General features: G+C 47.5%; 2 protein-coding genes across 3 annotated transcripts in view; one reads left to right on the forward strand and one right to left on the reverse strand.

The window, feature by feature from the left end:
• The first annotated feature begins 899 nt into the window (after positions 1–899).
• Positions 900–14,695, forward strand: PSMC1 (proteasome 26S subunit, ATPase 1). Its single transcript, XM_045807643.2, has 11 exons — positions 900–996; positions 5,006–5,059; positions 5,842–5,938; positions 7,845–7,969; positions 8,196–8,381; positions 8,529–8,657; positions 9,495–9,591; positions 11,724–11,913; positions 12,425–12,576; positions 13,204–13,358; positions 14,343–14,695. Exons 1-11 carry the CDS (start codon positions 994–996, stop codon positions 14,475–14,477), a joined length of 1,323 nt encoding a protein of 440 aa, XP_045663599.1. The 5' UTR covers positions 900–993; the 3' UTR covers positions 14,478–14,695.
• The window catches only part of NRDE2 (NRDE-2, necessary for RNA interference, domain containing), a 55,649-nt gene continuing 44,881 nt past the window's right edge, over positions 7,338–18,105 (reverse strand). The window contains exons 13-14 of one of the 2 annotated variants that reach the window (XM_045807642.2): positions 16,919–16,990; positions 7,338–16,488 (exon numbers count right to left, since the gene is read on the reverse strand). In XM_045807642.2, the coding sequence (XP_045663598.2) occupies positions 16,363–16,488; positions 16,919–16,990 (198 nt within the window). In that variant the 3' untranslated portion in view covers positions 7,338–16,362. Of the gene's footprint in view, positions 16,991–18,105 lie in introns of both variants that reach the window. The other variant, XM_045807641.2, reaches the window with a different exon arrangement.

The following is an 18,105-nucleotide window of genomic DNA, read 5'->3' on the forward strand; positions in this document are numbered from 1 at the left end:
GAAAAAGAGCAACAAGCCAGGGAATGTAGGTGGCCTCTTGAAACTGGAGAAGGCAAGAGAATGGATTCTCCCTAGAGTTTTGCTAGTGGAGGTCAACAGCCTCAAGACTTTCTATTATAATATTTTAGTGATAATGAAAAGGAAGGAGTAATTTCCTAAATTTTGTACCTGTTGTGTGTGAGTTAGTGAAATATTTTTAGCATTTCACAACTAAAAGCCCTAAATTAATCAGGAGCAGGAAAAAAACAAAAAACAAAAACGAATTCATCTGTCCAGTTCAGCAACAGGCAGCATTTTGAGCACCTGTAATGGAAGTTTCCAGAGGCCAAAGGAATGCTTGTTGTCTTTCTAATGGCTGTGGGGATGTAATAAATGATCAACTTTACCAAGTAGGTGCAAGATTAGTTATTTTGGGACAACATTTGGCATCATCACAAGTCACAAATCATCACGGGAAAAAAGAAAACATCTAAGTAACTCATTAGACAAGGGAATACTCTCAGATGATCACTTTTATTCCAGAGACCAAATAATAGCTTAAATGTTGGTCCAAAACTATATGTCAACTTCGCAGTTCCAAATCCCATTCCAGTTCTTGGAGCAGTAAGTGAAGTTCTCAGTTATGATTTTTGCATATTTTAAATACTTTATATTTTCATAATTGTCTTAGTTATTTTTTAAGTCCAGGTCATTGTCTCAAATTGTTGTAATAGAATTTGAATAATAAAGAATAAAATAAAAAATAAAGAATAAAGAATAAAAAGAAGAATAAATAACTTCTATATTAAATTTTTTCCAAGGAAGATATTCACAAGATTCACATTTTGCTTATAAATTATATCGCCCCACCGACACCAGTCCCCAGAGCGCGACTCCGGCAGCGAGGGATTTGGTCCTTATCGGCTTCCGTAGCGTTCCTAGGCAACTTCCGCTTCTGAGGGCCGCCTTGGCGGATGCACTTCCGGCAGCGGCGGTTCGAGCGGCCGAAGCGAGATGGTGAGTGACTAAGGGTTTCGGGCGGTGGTCACGGCGTGACGGGGTCGGAGCGGCCCGAGACGAGAGGTCGAGGCGGGTACCCGAGGCACTCTGTTTGCCCAATCTCTTGCCCGCCGGCCCGGTCCTATCGGGGGACGGAGACTCCCGGAGACAGTGCTTGGGTCCGCCGCGGCCCGGGGCCGACCGGAGGGCCTGGCCCGGGGCACCTGGGGCCGGGGCTCGGCGCGAAGGGTCCCCCTGGCTGACTAGTGGGGCGGCGGAGAGGGTCAGGGCGCCCGGCTTTGCTGCTCCGCCGACCCGGGCCCTGCTGACCGGCGCGGGGAGTTTCCGCGGGAGCCTGCCGAAGCACCTGGGACGAGTGCCTTCGGAGGCGCTCAGGTGAGGGGCTGCGCGTCTGGAGGAGAGGGAGGGATTCGTTCCGGCTGAGGAGGGGAGAGCGCAGTCGTGGGAGATCGCTCGGAGTGGGGGCATTTGGAGGAAGCGTTAAGGACGGATGCTTATCTGACAGCTGGAACTCGGAGGGACGCTCCCGTGGTGCATTAGGAATAATACAAACAGCATTTATTCGTTAGTCCACTAAGCAGGTATTTGTTGAGCACCTGCAAATTGTGGCGGGGGGGGGGGGGCGGCGGGCTCTGCTCTAGGCACTGAGGGCACAAGGGGTGAGTGTAACTGGTGAGTCTCAGTCTTCATGGAGCTTGCATTCTAGGCAAGGCAGACAAAAAAATCAAAAAAAGAGACCTGTAATACGATGCCGTGGAGCAGGATAGAGATGGGTGGGATGGCCATTGTTATGTGACTGTTTCATTGAAAGGGATGGGAGGGGAGGGGTGGCTGTTTGTTACATAGGGTATCAGCAAAGGTCCCTCTGAGGAGGTGACATTTGAGCAGAGGTCTAAATAAAATGAGAGAGTAGCCCATGCAAACATCTGAGGGAAACGTGGTCCAGGGAGAAGGAATAGTAAGTGCAAAGGGCCTGAGATGGAAATGTGTTGAGCTGGCATTCTGAACATCAAGAACGCCTGAGCTCATAATCGTATAGGTCTTATAAGGACTTTGGGGTAGCGTCTTAAGCATGTGCCAGGTACTTTTCCAGCATTATTATTCTTCAATAATAGCTGATACGCAGTGTTACATTAGTTTCAGGTGAACAGCACAGTGATCGGGCAAGTCTTACTATGCTGTGCTCACAGACGTAGCTATCATTTGTTGTTAGACGATGCTATCACAGTATTATTGACTATATTCCCTATGTGTGCTGTACCTTTGTACTTTTATCCCCCTGACTTAGGCATTTTATAACTGTAAGCCTGTACTTTCTGCTCCCCTCCACCCATTTTGCCCACCCGCGCTTCCCTCTGGCAGCCACCAGTTCTCTGTGTTCATGGGTCTGTTTCTGCTTTGCTTGTTTTGATTCCACATATAAGTGAAATCATGTGGTATTTGTCTTTCTCTGTCTGACTTCACTTAGCTTAATACCCTCTGGGTCCATTAATGTCACAAATGGCAAGATGGGGGGGGTTGTTTTTGTTTTTTTTTTTAATGGCTGAGTAATATCCATGTGTTTGTGTGCATTTACACACCACATCTTTATCCATTCAGTTATCTATCAATGGACACTTAGGTTGCTTCCATATCTTGGCTACTGTAAATAATGCTGCAATAAACGTAAGGGTATTTTCCGGCATATTCTTATTCTTTATAACAGTCTTTGCAGTAATCATTATTATCCTCACTTTACCAAGGAGGAAACTGAGACACAGTAAGTGGCTGTTAGTGTTTTCTAGAGCACATGCAGTAGAGAAACACACAGATATTGGTGTCCAGTAAACCTGAGTGATTCCCAGCCACATCTCTGACAAGCTCTGTGATAATAGGCAAGTCACTTAACATCTCTGGGCCTTGGTTTCCTTATCTGTAAACTAGAAGTAATGACAGTACCAACCTCATGGTGTCTGTAAGAATTAAACGAGATGATACCCTGAGAATGCACACTGCTTGCCATGTAGTAAGGACTTAATAATGGGTATGTTTCTTATTGTTATTGGAGACCGAGAAACATCATGTAAAATGCTCCACACGTGAAGAAGTTTGGGACCCGTTTAGGAAAACGTCCTCCTGTGGGGCCAGACTTGCAGGATCATGAGAAAGGTAGATGAACAAGGGAAGGGTCAGTCGCAGCCAGTTTGACAAGGGCCAGGTATACCACTGTAAAGAGTGTGGACGTTACACCGTAAATGCTAGGGAACAGTTGAAGGCTTTTGAGGAGAATGAAAGGATCAGCTAGCTCTTTGTTTTAGAAGGTAATAGCTGGAATGGTGAGGGGAGAACTGTTGTGGGAATCTCAGTTGGGAGGCTAGAGTCCTGGATAAAAACAGAGATGGGATCAACAAAAGAGAGGGAAGAACTGAACCAGATGGGTTTCAGAACTCAGATTCTGTAACCAGATTGATAATTAAAAGCCTGACCCTAACATTCCTTTTTACCAATAATATGGTATTGCTAGTAGTTACTTTGAGTCATGCACATGCTGAGTGGTTTACGTGCATTACCCCATTTTCCATAACAGGAGCTAGTTATCATCCCCACTTTCCAGTTAAGGTCGCCAAGGCTCAGGGAGGTGACCAACTTACCTGAGGTCACATAGCCTATTAGGGATGGAGTCAGAATTGAAACCTGGATGCATCTAATTCCATAGCCCATGTTCTTAGGCTTGTTGCAGTTCCTCATCTAGAAAGTGGGAATAATGAACCCCACCTTGAAGGATGGTGTGGAATTAATAAGATAGTAAAAGAAAACGTCTAGTATAGACTTAGTCACATAGTAAGAAACCCACACACATTAGCTGCCCCAGCCAACAGCAGATTTCTTTAGGAGGTAGAAGTAATTGTTAAAGGCGTATGATTTGGACAGCCTATTGCAGTGTAATAATTTTGTTAACCAAAATTTCTCAGAGCCCTTAAATACCTTCTTCAGAATAAAGCACAAAATGTTAAGAATCCTGCATGTAGGGAAATATGCTTGACCCTTACTCTTTCAGGTAACCATGATACGGTTGTTCTGTCTTGATAATTAAGCTGGCAGTGTATTAATTTAGAGCTGCTAATGTGGAAGTGATTTGAGGGGAGAGGGTCCCTCTATTGAAGTAAATTTACTATTAAAATACCATCATTTTTGAGATCTGTTTGTGTTAAGCATTGCCCTGTAACTGAGGGGTCTGTTTTATTTTTTTATTTATTTATTTGACAGAGAGAGACAGCCAGCGAGAGAGGGAACACAGGCAGGGGGAGTGGGAGAGGAAGAAGCAGGCTCCTAGCGGAGGAGCCTGCTGTGGGGCTCGATCCCAGAACGCTGGGATCACGCCCTGAGCTGAAGGCAGACGCTTAACTACTGCGCCACCCAGGCGCCCCTGAGGGGTCTGTTTTAAAGTCCAAAATCTCATGAGCTTATTATTAATACACTGAGTTCTTGATACCTTAATGTGATTTAGCTTTTCAGGTTGGCAAGAAAGACCTACCCGAGAGCCCCAGGCTTTAGAGAGGGGAGGTACATAAGTTGCTACTGAAAGGAAAGTCTCCTGGGTCTTGGTGTGATCTTAGTAAGGAGTAAATGATTGATAAATGATTGTTGAACAGGTAAAATGATTTAGCTTTGATGGCCTAATTTCATGAAACATACTCAGTCAAGTAGTTTTATAATAAAGAATGTCAGGCTCTATATTTTCCCCTCAAAAAAGGGTGTTCTTCGAATCCCAGCCTCCTCACGATACAGAAGTTACAGCAGTTTCTTAATAGAGTCGTCCTTGATTTAAGATGCAACTAACAGCTTTTCAGGAAAAAAAGAAATTCTACCATATGCCCAATGTACATGTTGACTACAGGGTACACCTTAAGTTCAGAAATGTTAAAATGAGGAGGAGGTCTTGATCCTTAGAATCACAAGAAAATAAGAAGGATGTTCTTTTGAAGTGCTCATATTCTGAATGTACACCTCGGATTTCTTTTCTCAGGGTCAGAGTCAGAGTGGGGGTCATGGCCCTGGAGGTGGCAAGAAGGACGACAAGGTAAATAAGCCGGACGGGTCTGTGGTGCAAGTAAATTAGGGGACATATCCTAGATCTCAGCTGAGAAGTTCTTTGGGGATTCATGACTTTGAAAATGCAAAATAAGTGATCACGTAATTATTTACCCAGCCTGGCCTACAGATTCAATGTCCTTTTCATGTTTTCGAAAAGATAATTGACCTGTCAAGTAAGTAGTTGTGAATTAATGGTTTTTAAATGTATAAACTAACATTACAGAGTGTTAAAATAAATTGCCTGTAATTTTAGTGTTTAATATCCACAGATGTGAAGAATTATCTTACAATTATTTCAGCTCAAACTTTTGGTATACAATTCTGAATTCTGACCTCTAGTCCTTATTGAATAACAACTATCATTGTGTATTATAAAAAGAAAGATCAGTTACGTTCACCAATTAAAACTGCAGGAATGTAAAACCTACTTTGTTTTTTTAAAGATTTTATTTATTTGAGAGAGAGCAGGGGGAGGGGGAGGGGCAGAGGGAGAGGGAGAGAGAAACACTCCCTGCTGAGCATGGAGCCTGACGTGGGGCTCTGTCTCATGATCCTGAGATCGTGACCTGAGCCAAAACCAAGAGTCAGACGCTTAACCGACTGAGCCACCCAACTAGTTTTATTTTTAAAAGGACAGTTTTTAATAGCATTCTGAAACATAAGGAAAATTACAGCCACTAGAAATAGAGGATGGTCCTACGCAAAGAAGTTTGTGTTTTGATATGATTTGTGTGGTTTTTGTTTTTCCTGCTGTTCTAAAAATTCAAGGACAAGAAAAAGAAATATGAACCTCCTGTACCAACTAGAGTGGGGAAAAAGAAGAAGAAAACAAAGGGACCAGATGCTGCCAGCAAGCTACCCCTGGGTAATGACACAGCCCCTCCTTGCTCTCTCTTGATTCCATTAGGAACCATCTGTGTTTGTGTAGCTTAGAGGTCTGAACGTGGCGGCAGGAAGTGGGGTGGCTGAAGCTCTGACTCCTGTGTGTGGCACTCGACTCACTAGGCTGGAGTGAAAGCTATAGTTTAGTTTTAGCAGCATACAAACAGTATACAGCTGTGTCTCACTTTAAGAAACTCCACTAATTTCCTTTAACCAGCTCCTCTAGTGTATGAAAAGCATAGTTTTAGGTTAAAAAACTCAGGTTGAGCTTGAATAACTTATAAACACATCTTTTTCATGAAGAAATGGAATGCCATTGTGTTGGAATTCACATCTTGTGATGCATGAACATAAACTGTTTCAATGACTTTGTACTGAACATAGACTAAACTTCAGACCCAGTGACCTAACCCAGCCCACCTCTCCATCCTCAGCCCCTAGCACTCCTCTTGCTCGTTGTTCCCACAGCCCTGCCTTGTGTTCTCTGACTTTTATGCACAACAGGACTTTTTTTTTGTTTTGAGAGAGAGAGAGAGAGCACATGTGCAGAGGGTGGGGGCATGGAGGCAGCATGGGGAGGGGCAGAGGGAGAGAAAGAGAATCAAGCAGGCTCCACGCCCAGTGCAGGCCTGATGTGCGGCTTGATCTCACAACCCTGAGATCATGACCTGAGCCAAAATCAAGAGTCAAATGTTTTTCCCTTGGGGCGCCAGGATGGCTCAGTCAGTTAAGCATCCGACTCTTGATTTCAGCTCAGGTCATGACCTCGGGGTCATGGGATTAAGCCCCATGTCAGGCTCTGTGCTCAGCAGGGAGTCTATTTCTCTCTCTCCCTCTGCCCCTCTCCTCCTCCTTCCCCTCCCCTATGCTCTCTCTCTATAAATAAATAAATCTTTAAAAAAAATGTTCTTCCCCCAGTCCTTCCTATGGCTGCCTGCTTCTCCTCACTGCGGCTCACATACCTCCCCAACCCCCATCTAAACAAGTCTCTTCCTGCTTAGATGAAATAATTTTTAAAATACTGCTTGATTAAGAGTGAAGGGAGTCAGACAATGAAAAACATGCCATAAATCTACCATAATGAATCAATATGGTATTGGTAAAAATAGACCATCAGATTGGCAGAAGAGCATAGGAGTCCAAAAACAGTCAAGTTACATGGATAATGAATATGTGGTAAAGGGGATGTCTGAATTCTGTGGGGAGAGGGTGAGTTAACATAAATGGCTGGCATCTTTATTTGCTATTGAGAGAAAATGAAATTAGACCCCTTGCTTTTTGCCAGATGGATTACAGACATGAAAATAATAAATGAAAAATCAGGAATATGCTTAACCTTAGGAAAGGAGAGACACTTTGAAGAAACCCAGAAACCACAAAAAAAAAATTGACATTTTTGTCTTTATATGCTAAAATTCCTGTGTAGCATGAGTCTTCAAGCCAAAAGAAACAACACAAAAGAGTATGGAAAAAAATGTTTGCCACATATGTTAATATCACTAATATTTCAGAGTTCCCCCAGGGGTGGATTCCTAAGGTCACTTGCAACAATGTATTCTGACTGGACAGCACTCGTACCTATTTTTAACAGATGGGGAACCAAAAACCAAAGCAAAGGATCTTTGGGGTCATTGAGTTTTCTTGCAGTTCACTTAGCAGATGTCGTTCAGACCTCGTCCCTGTTTTACCTGCTTGCTTACAACTGCCAGAGTCCCTTTTCCCTTAGCATCTAGGCACCTGCTTACTTAACGTCACCAAACCTTGAATTTCTCAGTCTGTTCGATTAAAATATGCTTATTTTAAGTCTTAACCTTTTTTCCTTAAGAGTGAACTTAATTAATTGCAAACTTCACACTCCGAATAGAATAAAACTTTCTTTTTAATTATAGTGACCCCTCACACTCAGTGCCGGTTAAAATTATTGAAGTTAGAGAGAATTAAAGACTATCTTCTCATGGAGGAAGAATTCATTAGAAATCAGGAACAAATGAAGCCTTTAGAAGAAAAGCAAGAGGTAATTAAGAAATTATTGTAACTTTTGTTTTACAAATTAACAGTTTTAGGTACTAAATAGAATTCAGTGAATAAATGAAATTCAAGTAGTTGACCCATTCGGACTGGCTGCCTTTTAAAAAAAGCATCACCTGCCTGGTAAATGTAGTAAAATCTAGTAAAATCTGTCAGCCTTGTCTGCTTTTTAGGTCTAATCTGCTTTTCCTTCATGCCATACTCTTACATAGGAGGAAAGATCTAAGGTGGATGATCTGAGGGGGACCCCAATGTCAGTAGGAACCCTGGAAGAGATTATCGATGACAATCATGCCATCGTGTCTACATCTGTGGGCTCAGAACACTACGTCAGCATTCTTTCCTTTGTAGACAAGGATCTGCTGGAACCAGGCTGCTCCGTCCTCCTCAACCACAAGGCAAGTTGATGGTCTCTAAGCACCTAGGAGCGCTTTCTCCTTCCTCTCAGATCTGTCCATTTGTGCCACTCCGTGATCGGCGTTGCTTTGTTGTGAGTGGATTGTGTGAACCTCACATTTCTGCATTAAAACTGAATGTCCTGTTAGGTGCATGCTGTCATAGGGGTGCTCATGGATGACACGGATCCCTTGGTCACAGTGATGAAGGTAGAAAAGGCGCCCCAGGAAACCTATGCTGATATCGGAGGGTTGGACAACCAAATCCAGGAGATTAAGGTAGGTCTAAGAACCAGCTCTGGGTTTCTAGATTTTTGGTTTCTTACTATCTCATTTACGGTACTTAGAGTTATTTTGCATATTTTATTTTTTCTTTAGTGATCAGACCAGTAACTGATTCAGAGCTTGCCAGTTGTGGAGAATTGTGTTTGTTAATCCTGAGTTAGGTAATAGAAATAAATTGTATGATTGTTGCTGCAGCAGCTGCACCTTATATGCAAAGCTTAATTATTATCGGTATGGATATATAGGGTTTCCGTTTGTGTTGACTTCAGCTGTGGCTCTCTGGAAGCCTCCAGTGATGTGTGGGTTCAGTGTGAGTGGGGTGAAGGGAAGTGGTTGTGCAGGCTGGCTGTGGGCCAGCCATCTCATCTGCAGGTTCTTTCATCTGTAGGGGGGTCGTGCAGAGCTGTCACCGGTCACCACCAGTGACCCCACAGACAGCTGGGAAGTAGCCATCCTGTCCATCAGTGTAACCGCAATCAGAAAATCTTGCCAGCTCCTGTCTGTAGTTTAATTGAAAAGGGTGTATTTCCACTTTAAGTTCCTTTTGCTCAGGAAGAGCTTAAATGTTGCTCAAGGCGGACGTCTACGAGAAAGTGAGAGGGAAACTGGGTGCAATAGGAAGGGGACGGGTGCTGTGAGCTCAGGGAGGACAGATGTCCTCGCCCATCTGTCCCTGCTGCTAGACAATGTCAAGCATGTTGTCTCTAACAAGAGTGACCTTTTAGCTTATTGTTGTTGAAAGTGAGAGGATATATCCAGGATGCCAATTCATGGATCTGATAATTTCAGTAAGAAACCATTTCATTTTTACCAAGTGTTTCTTTTCTATAGGAATCTGTGGAGCTTCCTCTCACTCATCCTGAATATTATGAAGAGATGGGTATAAAGCCCCCAAAGGGGGTCATTCTCTATGGCCCACCTGGCACAGGTATGTACGCTCTGCGTTTGACACTTTCTGGACGCTCAGCTGATCTCTTGAGCTGCAGCATTAATTTGTTATAATTATTTAATTCTTGAGTAAGGATGCCACAATTCCTTAGTTCAGAACAAGGTTCTCTAAACATTTTGGACATTTTCTGAGTAAATATGGAACTACACCTATTACATAAAGGTATATTTATCCATATAGTAGATGCTAAAAAACTGAATTATCTTATACTTGAAATTGTAGACTTAACAGATTTTGATGTGTTGTTAAAAACAATAGTGGGAACTACAACAAAAAACAAACACAGTAGGTGAGCCCTCCCCCCCCAGAATGCCTGCTCAATGTGAATGCATTTAGTTGTTAGAACTCCTCTGTACTCAAATATATTAGATACATATGCTGTAAAACATAAGATTTTCAAGTATTCGTAAGAGTTAATGTGAATCTGTTAAAGATAGTTTATAAGACACAAACCAGGATGCTCATTCTTTGCTGTACATTGGAATCACCTTGAAGCTTTAAAAAATACCGATGCCTGGTCCCATCTCTGAAAATGCTGATCTGTTCATCTGGAGTGTGGCCAGGTATCAGAGCCATGGTGGAGAACCAGGAGTTAAAAGCTATTCTGTGCTGTTCAGATTGGGTTCATTCTCTGGTCCACTGTACTGAATGAATATAATAATGGATGAATAGATGCAGATGCAAATATGTATTTGGTTCATTGTGCACTTAGTTGACCTAAATAAGTTGTACAGGACCCAGCAGTTCACAGCTATGTAAATTCCAAAGGAAGCACAGTTATTTGAGTGATGGGATCACTGAGGATTGCCCACAGTGGGGACACTGGGAGACAACTGAACTCAGAGGCGTGGAGCTTTTGCAGCTCCTCATCCCACAGCCCAGGAAATTCAGTTTCATCAGAGAGGCTGGTGACTAGCACAAGGCCGCAGGAGCTCTGGGAGTTGAGCAGGTGTCGGGGCTGGAGCCGCAGCTGTGGGCCGCCTTCGTGCATGTGCACTGGCAGGGGCCGATGTGAGGAGCCGGGGTGGAGCACAGGGTGGCCCGCGTCAGGAGGAGGAAGAGCCTGGTTCGGGGATCCCGCTGGCTACTGAAGTGTCCCAGCAGCTGGCCATGGCTGCTTCTGGACTATCAGGTGCCATCCGCTTAGGAGGTCCTTTTTGTCTTCTGTTCACCATCCTTAACTGGTACACCGAGGGAGAAGTCCATGCTTCTAAGCCCTCACACCTGCTCCTCTGCCTTTCTGACCAGAAAGACATCGTGGCCCTGTCTTATTGCAAAGCTAGTACCTTGTCCTCCCTCCCATTTGAACTAAGTCTTCTGTGTCACTCACCAGTAGTCCCCTCCCCCTCCCCCTGCAGGCCTAAGCTTGGTCCTTTACAGGCTCTGCCTCTAGCTGCTCCTGTGTCCTGATGCCCCTGCTTGGCCCTGCGCCCATAGCCTCACCATCAAAGGGGCCAAGGTCTTCCAGCCCTAAAGTTTCACAAGATGGCCACCAAATCTCGTTTTTGACCCAAAATAGAGATATCAAGGAATGGAGCAGTTTGAGATCGTCCCTGAGAGGAATGACCGTCACGAGGGCACACCAGAGACTGAGACGTCTCTAGAGCTTTCAGCAGTTCTCAGTTGTGGGCTTCATCGGGAGCCTGTCCTGTCTCAGCTGAGCCTCGGGCAAGTCCCCCCTCCCCCCCAGCCAAGACTCTCAGCCGCAGGGACTGCAGGCCTGGTCCTCCAGATCAGAGTGCGCTTCCTTAGGTCAGACCTACGGTTCCCAGGCCGCTTTCCCATCACGGATAGTTTCACAGGAGTTGAGTTTCAGTCTCTAACCCTGGTTGCATGGGTCAGGTTAATAATCTCTGCAGCTTTGAATAACCCAGTAAAATGCACTTTCTGACATTGTAATGAAGAATTTAGGAAGACCGTGAAAAATAAAACATTATGTAGGTTTTCTCCGTTTCCTCTTACCTGCCTCAGAGAACAGAATGTCCAGACACCTGAATGGGGGCGTGCCTTTTCATTCACAGGGATCTGCCCATTTCTGATGCCCATTTAAGTGACAGAGTTTTTAATTTAAAACAGCATTTTTTTCCTTTCTCTTTTTAAATCTAAAATAGGTAAAACCTTACTAGCCAAAGCAGTAGCAAACCAAACCTCAGCCACTTTCTTGAGAGTGGTTGGCTCTGAACTTATTCAGAAGTACCTAGGTGACGGGCCCAAACTTGTTCGGGAATTGTTTCGAGTTGCAGAAGAACACGCACCATCCATCGTGTTTATTGATGAAATTGATGCCATTGGAACAAAAAGGTACACTTCTCTCTTACTTTGTGTTGGGCAGAGGTAAAAACCCCGGAGCTCTTCCCTGAGAACGATCATGGAGTACTCCCTGTATGGCCTTCACATGGCTTTGCCACAGGTCCTGCCATACATGGCACTCTGGGTGCTTTAGGCTCTGCTCTCCCAGGCGCCAGGTAACCACCACCCAGGAGTTGTGACTGCCTGGAGAGTAGTCCGTACCTACGTCCCCAGCATCTGCTCGGAGCCAGGCATCATCTGGACTTTGGGGACACAGCCGCTGTACGCAAGCCTCTGCCCTCCAGGAGCTCCTGGTCGGGTTGGGGGCTCAGACAGCAATTAAATTGAATTAAATTGTAAACTCGGGCATGAAAACTTCTACAATTTAAATAACGTGATCTGGCAGTTGGGAGGGTGTGCTGGTTTTGTTGTTAGAATTAATTGAGGGCGTCAGAGTTTGTGTCGGAGGCCTTTCATTTCCCCTTCAGATCAGTTCAGTTTTCAATCCTCTTCTTTTTCAAAGATACGATTCAAATTCTGGTGGTGAGAGAGAAATTCAACGAACAATGTTGGAACTGCTGAACCAGTTGGATGGATTTGATTCGAGGGGTGACGTGAAAGTTATCATGGCCACAAACCGAATAGAGACTCTGGATCCGGCCCTTATCAGACCAGGTCAGATTGCTTGTTCCATCAGGGACAGCTACCGTGTTGGTGTGTCTGTGTCTAAGTGCATGGGCAGGGGAGTTAAAAATGATACATATCAAGGCAAGTACATGATTGAAGTGCAGAGTAACTTACTAAAAACAGCGTCCCGAGGTCATGGGTGTGAGGACAGGATGCAGCAGGTGTAGCGTGGCCCCTTTAATTCCAATCTGAAGTTGTGATCTTTTCTCTTTCCCATAATGAATATTCTTTTTTCTGAAGGAATAGTTCATATGCTAACTCAGGTTCATATTTTTACATTCAGGTCACACCAGGAAGCAGCAGTGGCTAATTTGCTTATGCTTTTGTAATGGTTTCAACATCATCTGTCCTTTTCCACTACTTCGGCCATTCAGGAGCCATTCCTTTATTTCTAAGGGGACCAGAGCAGAGAGGGTTTCTTTTGAATGGGACGAATTCACATGTAGGCATTTACAAACTACAAGAGGATTGTTCACTTTGTAGGATGCGGACCCCCCTGCCCACAAGGTGCTGACTGAAACTGCACAAGTGAGGACACGGGCTCAGGCCCTCCGTGAGCTGGAGCTGACCTGGGGGCTGCACAGGGCTGTGATTGGAAACCTTTTCTACCCGCAGGCCGCATCGACAGGAAGATCGAGTTCCCCTTGCCTGACGAGAAGACCAAGAAGCGCATCTTCCAGATCCACACAAGCAGGATGACGCTGGCTGATGACGTGACCCTGGACGACCTAATCATGGCTAAAGATGATCTCTCTGGTGCCGACATCAAGGTGAGAACCTGGGCTGCGTGGCACCTCTCAGCTGTGTGTGAGAGTGTTAGGACATTTCTTCCCCGATGACCAGAATTAGAGCAGCACCTGGCAGCACTGAATCTGGGTCCAGCCTGCCCTTCAGGTGAGGACCTAGGTCTTGGTCAGCTGTAAGGGCCACAGTCAGGACGGCACACACCGGGCCTTGTCATGCTGGCGCCTGCACTCAGCTGCGTATCGTGGGCCTCTGTAGAACTAGGTTAATGTCTTTGTTGGCGAGTAAGCAGCTCTTTTTAAAATTGAAATTATTTTAAAATTCTACATCAACTTTATATTTTGAAAAATTTGAAGTCTTCAGAAAAGTTGCAACAACAGTAAATACCGTATACCCGTTTCACCTGGATTTATCAGATGTTACCATTTTACTGCCTTATCTTTTTGTTCACAAATATACTTTTTTGCTGAACCATCTGAAATATCCTGAGGGCCATAACCAGATAAAAACTTCAATGCCAGGATTTTGTTTTTGTCACATCACGTTGAATGGGTTCTTTGTTTTACTTTTGGCAAGTGATGACTGAGAAAATAAACCTGTCACAGTGAATACTGTCCCGAGACTTACAGCCAGAATACGTGTTCTCTTCTGACCGTGGGTAAATGAACTGGATGGATGCTCGGCTGCTGCTCAGTTTCCTGGTATAATTGCAGCTGGTGCCCAGGAAGAAACATGGCTCCCTGTAACAGGTGGACCACTGAGAACTTTCCCATCAGGCCACCCCCGCTGCTTAGAACTCAAGCCAGCCAGTCTTCCTCCTCAAAGCCACCTCAGATCCTCTGAGAGAGCAATTGGAGTGCGTAAAACATTCAAAAAATCTAATCTTTTCCCAAATGGTTTAAGCACTTTGTTTAGTCTGGGTGTCTTACACCTTATTTCAATTTCACCTCGAATGGATGCAGTCCAAATAAAAAAATCTCCCTTTCTGAACATACTGTTCTTTCTTACAGGCGATCTGTACAGAAGCTGGTCTGATGGCCTTGAGAGAGCGTAGAATGAAAGTAACAAATGAAGACTTCAAGAAATCTAAAGAAAATGTTCTTTACAAAAAACAAGAAGGCACCCCTGAGGGGCTGTATCTCTAGCGGACCCCAGCTGCCTTCCAGGAAACGGTCGGGGAGCCTCCCGACCCCTTGAAGGGAGGAGGCTGGGGAATTTGCCCAGAGGAACTCCCATTCCAGTTATCTTTCTTAGCGAAACCTCCTGTGTACCTTTTTGAGCGTGATGTGTAGGACGCCCCCGGCTGTTCCTCTGTTGGTCACGTGCAGTGCTCCTTCCCCAATAAAGCGTGTTCCTTCTCAAACGCTTCACCTTCTTTCTGGAGCCTCCCCGCCTGGCGCTCAGCAGCAACAAGCAGGTGGACCTGGGCGGTGACAGGGAATGCAGACTTCGGCACCTCTTGCCCGGCCTCACACACCCAGAGCCGATGGCAGAGCTGGACAGCAGCTAGTGAGGAAGCGTGACCACGGAGCCAGCGAGTGGTCTCTGCTGTTGAAGCAACACAGGCTGAGTGTGGCCGTGGCTTCAGAAGGAAACACAGCTTTCCATTTTGGAAGGTCTGTGGAGCCTGCGGGTTCTCGGCACTCTGGGGGCAGAAAAGCGTGGTGTTCCTACCAGGAATCTCCACAGGCCCGGGCTGACGTCTCTCCCCTGCCCTGTCATCCCCTGTTCTCCGGGGCGTTCAAAACCACGTCAGAGCTTCCCCTTCTCCTTCCCCGTCTATTTCCTGCACTTCTTTCCGAGCAGGTCCGTGTTCAAGCCAGTGGTGAGCGGGGCAGGCAAGGCAAGCGTCCACTTGGCTGGCTGGCCACCTTCCTCACAGGGGCTCTGACTTGCCACCCTTCTTTTCCAGCTGTTTCTAGCCAAAATTCTGTTCCACAACACTGGCTTTTCTGGATGAGATGCCGGAGAACTACAACTTCAGCAATTGTAGCCATCACAGTTTTTGTCTTTTTTTAAGAGCAGGGCCTCAGAAGATAAAGCAATTCCCTCCCAGTTAAATATCAACAGTTAATAACTGCAGGCATGTCCTTTTCAGAAAAAAGTGGTCTGAATGTGGATATTTACATTTCATTCCGTTTACAGCCATCAGACGACAAAACAAGGATGAGGCCGGCCCGGGCATCCGTCTCCAGCAGCACTTCCACCCAGATGAAGCGTCCCGTGGCCCATCCCACGGGCAGGGGGTCTGGTAGGAAGCCGCCGGCTCCGTTCTGCACTCTTCCCGGATGGCTGCCCGCGGGCTCCCTGCAGCAGGGTCCTTTCCTCAGGCAGTGCTTTCCACAGCCGGGTGCTCCTAAGTCTCCAGGGGTCCTGCTCAAGTGCAGACGGACTCAGCAGGCTGAGGTGGGCCCGCGGGGCTGCATCTCTCCCAGGCGCCCAGGTGATGCTGCTGGTCCACAGCTGGGAGGCGTCAGGAAGAGCTCAGGGACCGTGAGAAACTTCGTACACTTGATACGGGCCAGAACACCAAGTTTTACATGGACTCTCCACTGTTGTGGCCTGAAGGACAAAATCTGCTCTCCTGCTAACCAGCCTGGGCAAGAGGTTCAGCAACCAGACCTTTCCTGTCATGACCAGATCTTTCCTAACAAGACCCAGAAACCCTGGCAGGACCACCAAGAATGCCAGCCAACAGGGCACTCTCGCTATGGCGGGGCTGGCGGGGCAGAGGAAGAGAACAAACGCGCACGCGCCAACCACGAGGTGTTCGTCATCACTTGGCATGATTCTTATCTACCTATTCACATATATAATATGTAAACAACAGCTTCTGTGTCATTTGCACATCCAAAAAATGTGCAAGAGGTAAGAAACTGATGACCCAGGACAAATTACTAAGGATTAAAGCTGGACTTCAAAAGCAGAGCTCCTGCAACACGCACCCCCGCGTCGCCCGTCTCGTGCATCCCGGCTCCGGCAGGGCAGGCGACAAGGCCTGGAAGGCAGGGCCCCGGTCCCTCCCGGTCTCTAGTCCTCCAGCAGAAGCTCCAGCTCCTCCATGGGCAGGCGCACCCGCAGCTCCTTCTCCGTCATCAGGTCCAGGACCTCCTGCATCTCCTCGGGGAAGTGCTCCACGGCGTCGAGGTACAGCGCCTAGGGCAAGGAGTCGCGCGCTCGCCAGCCCGCCCTCCCCCTGGCTGTCCGAACTCGGCCGCGCCCCGGCACCTGCTTCCGGAAGGCCACGGAGCTCGAGAGCAGGGTGGAGTAAGTGGACCCGAGCGAGGCCTCGTCTTTCTAAAGGGGGCGGGACTTGGTGGACGGGACAGGCCCGTTTCGGAATGCCGCTCGGCCCCCGGCAAGGCAGAGCTGGGCCACGGGCCGCCGCACTGGGAGCGCGTGGGCTGAACTCTGGGCAGGTGATGGGGCCTGCCTGCAGCAAGGCTCCCATGAAACACCAGCCCATCAGCCGGGGCCCCACAGGGGACAGGCTCCCTGTGAAACGGTCTGGGATGACACAGGCGGGTGGGCAGCGAGGCAGGAAGGGCCTTGGGCACGTGCAGATCGCACGGTCTTTGGGGCTTACCTTTACCCAAGGACAATTCTGAAGTGCTTTGTAGAACACGCCTTTGCTCCTTTCCTTGTTTCCCAGGGAAACCTGAGGCAGAGGAGGGGAGAGTTACAGAAAGGGTTAGCTGAAGCAGAGTCCAAGGCCACAGAAAGCAGCCTGTCCACCCTGTACTGATCCACATGGGGGCTCAGTGGCGGGTGGGGGCGAGCTGGCACCGTCATGCGGGCCGTTGGGCATGAGTCCAGGCGCCGCGGGGTGCTCTCGGGGCCATTGCTGTGCAGCGTTTCCCCTGCACCGACGGACCCAGAGGTGACCGGGCGCTTTGACTTGTGCCTGGTCTACGTCGTCCTTTACTGGGGCCATCGTGCCTTGCGTCAGTACGGCTTCTAGCACGAGGCCGTGTGTGTGAGATGAGGCCGATGACTGCACACACGTCTGCTTTAATGCTTACCGCTCTCTCAAATCTTAGAGGACTGAGATAACCAGCATCACCGAACCAGAACCTTACTAATAAAAATAAATTTCTGGTCAGGAAGCTGAGTCTGAGAGCGTGCGGACAGTCAGCATGTTCTGTCTCCAGGTAGAAACCTTAGTCCCAACCCCCAGACACGCTGCTGCAGTTTCCAGTGGGTGTGGAAAGAGCACGTGTGTCCTCCCCACCAGCTCCTGCCCCGGGCACGTCCCGCTCCCAGGAAGGCATGTGTCGCTCAGGGGCTCCTCCGAGGCACCACCACCCAGCAGGGCCGCTCCCCAGGCCAGGGGGCACCCGCAGCTGTGAGTGGGCACAAGCCAGGCTCACGGAGCTCAAGTCTGCTTCTGGGTCTTCTCCCCGCCCACCTCCTCCAGGCTCCCAATCCCACAGGAGAGCCTTCTAGTGGCCGCTGGCTCTTCCCGCCAGGTGGCCAGCGCACAGCATCTGGCATGAGCCTGGTGAGGGCTGTTGACCCCCTCCCCGAACCTGGGGGTGCATCTGGAGACTCGAGCCTGTGGCTCAGGCGCTCTGTCCACCAAGGATGGCCTCCCTTCCTTTTCAGTTCCTTCGGGTTCACTCCCGCAGAAACAGACTGTAACTTGGGGCTACAGCCAGCACCTGGGGCAACAGGCCTTCGCCACCCCCAGAGCCAGCCGGGGAGCCCAGGGGACTCCGGTCTTCTCCCCCTCCAACCCTTTGGAGGCTGGACCTGAGTTCATACGCAAGGAAC

The sequence above is a fragment of the Ursus americanus genome, chromosome 26, assembly GCF_024610735.1.
Source record: "Ursus americanus isolate L20-20 chromosome 26, mUrsAme1.1.p, whole genome shotgun sequence".
In the NCBI taxonomy this organism is placed as follows: domain Eukaryota; kingdom Metazoa; phylum Chordata; class Mammalia; order Carnivora; family Ursidae; genus Ursus; species Ursus americanus.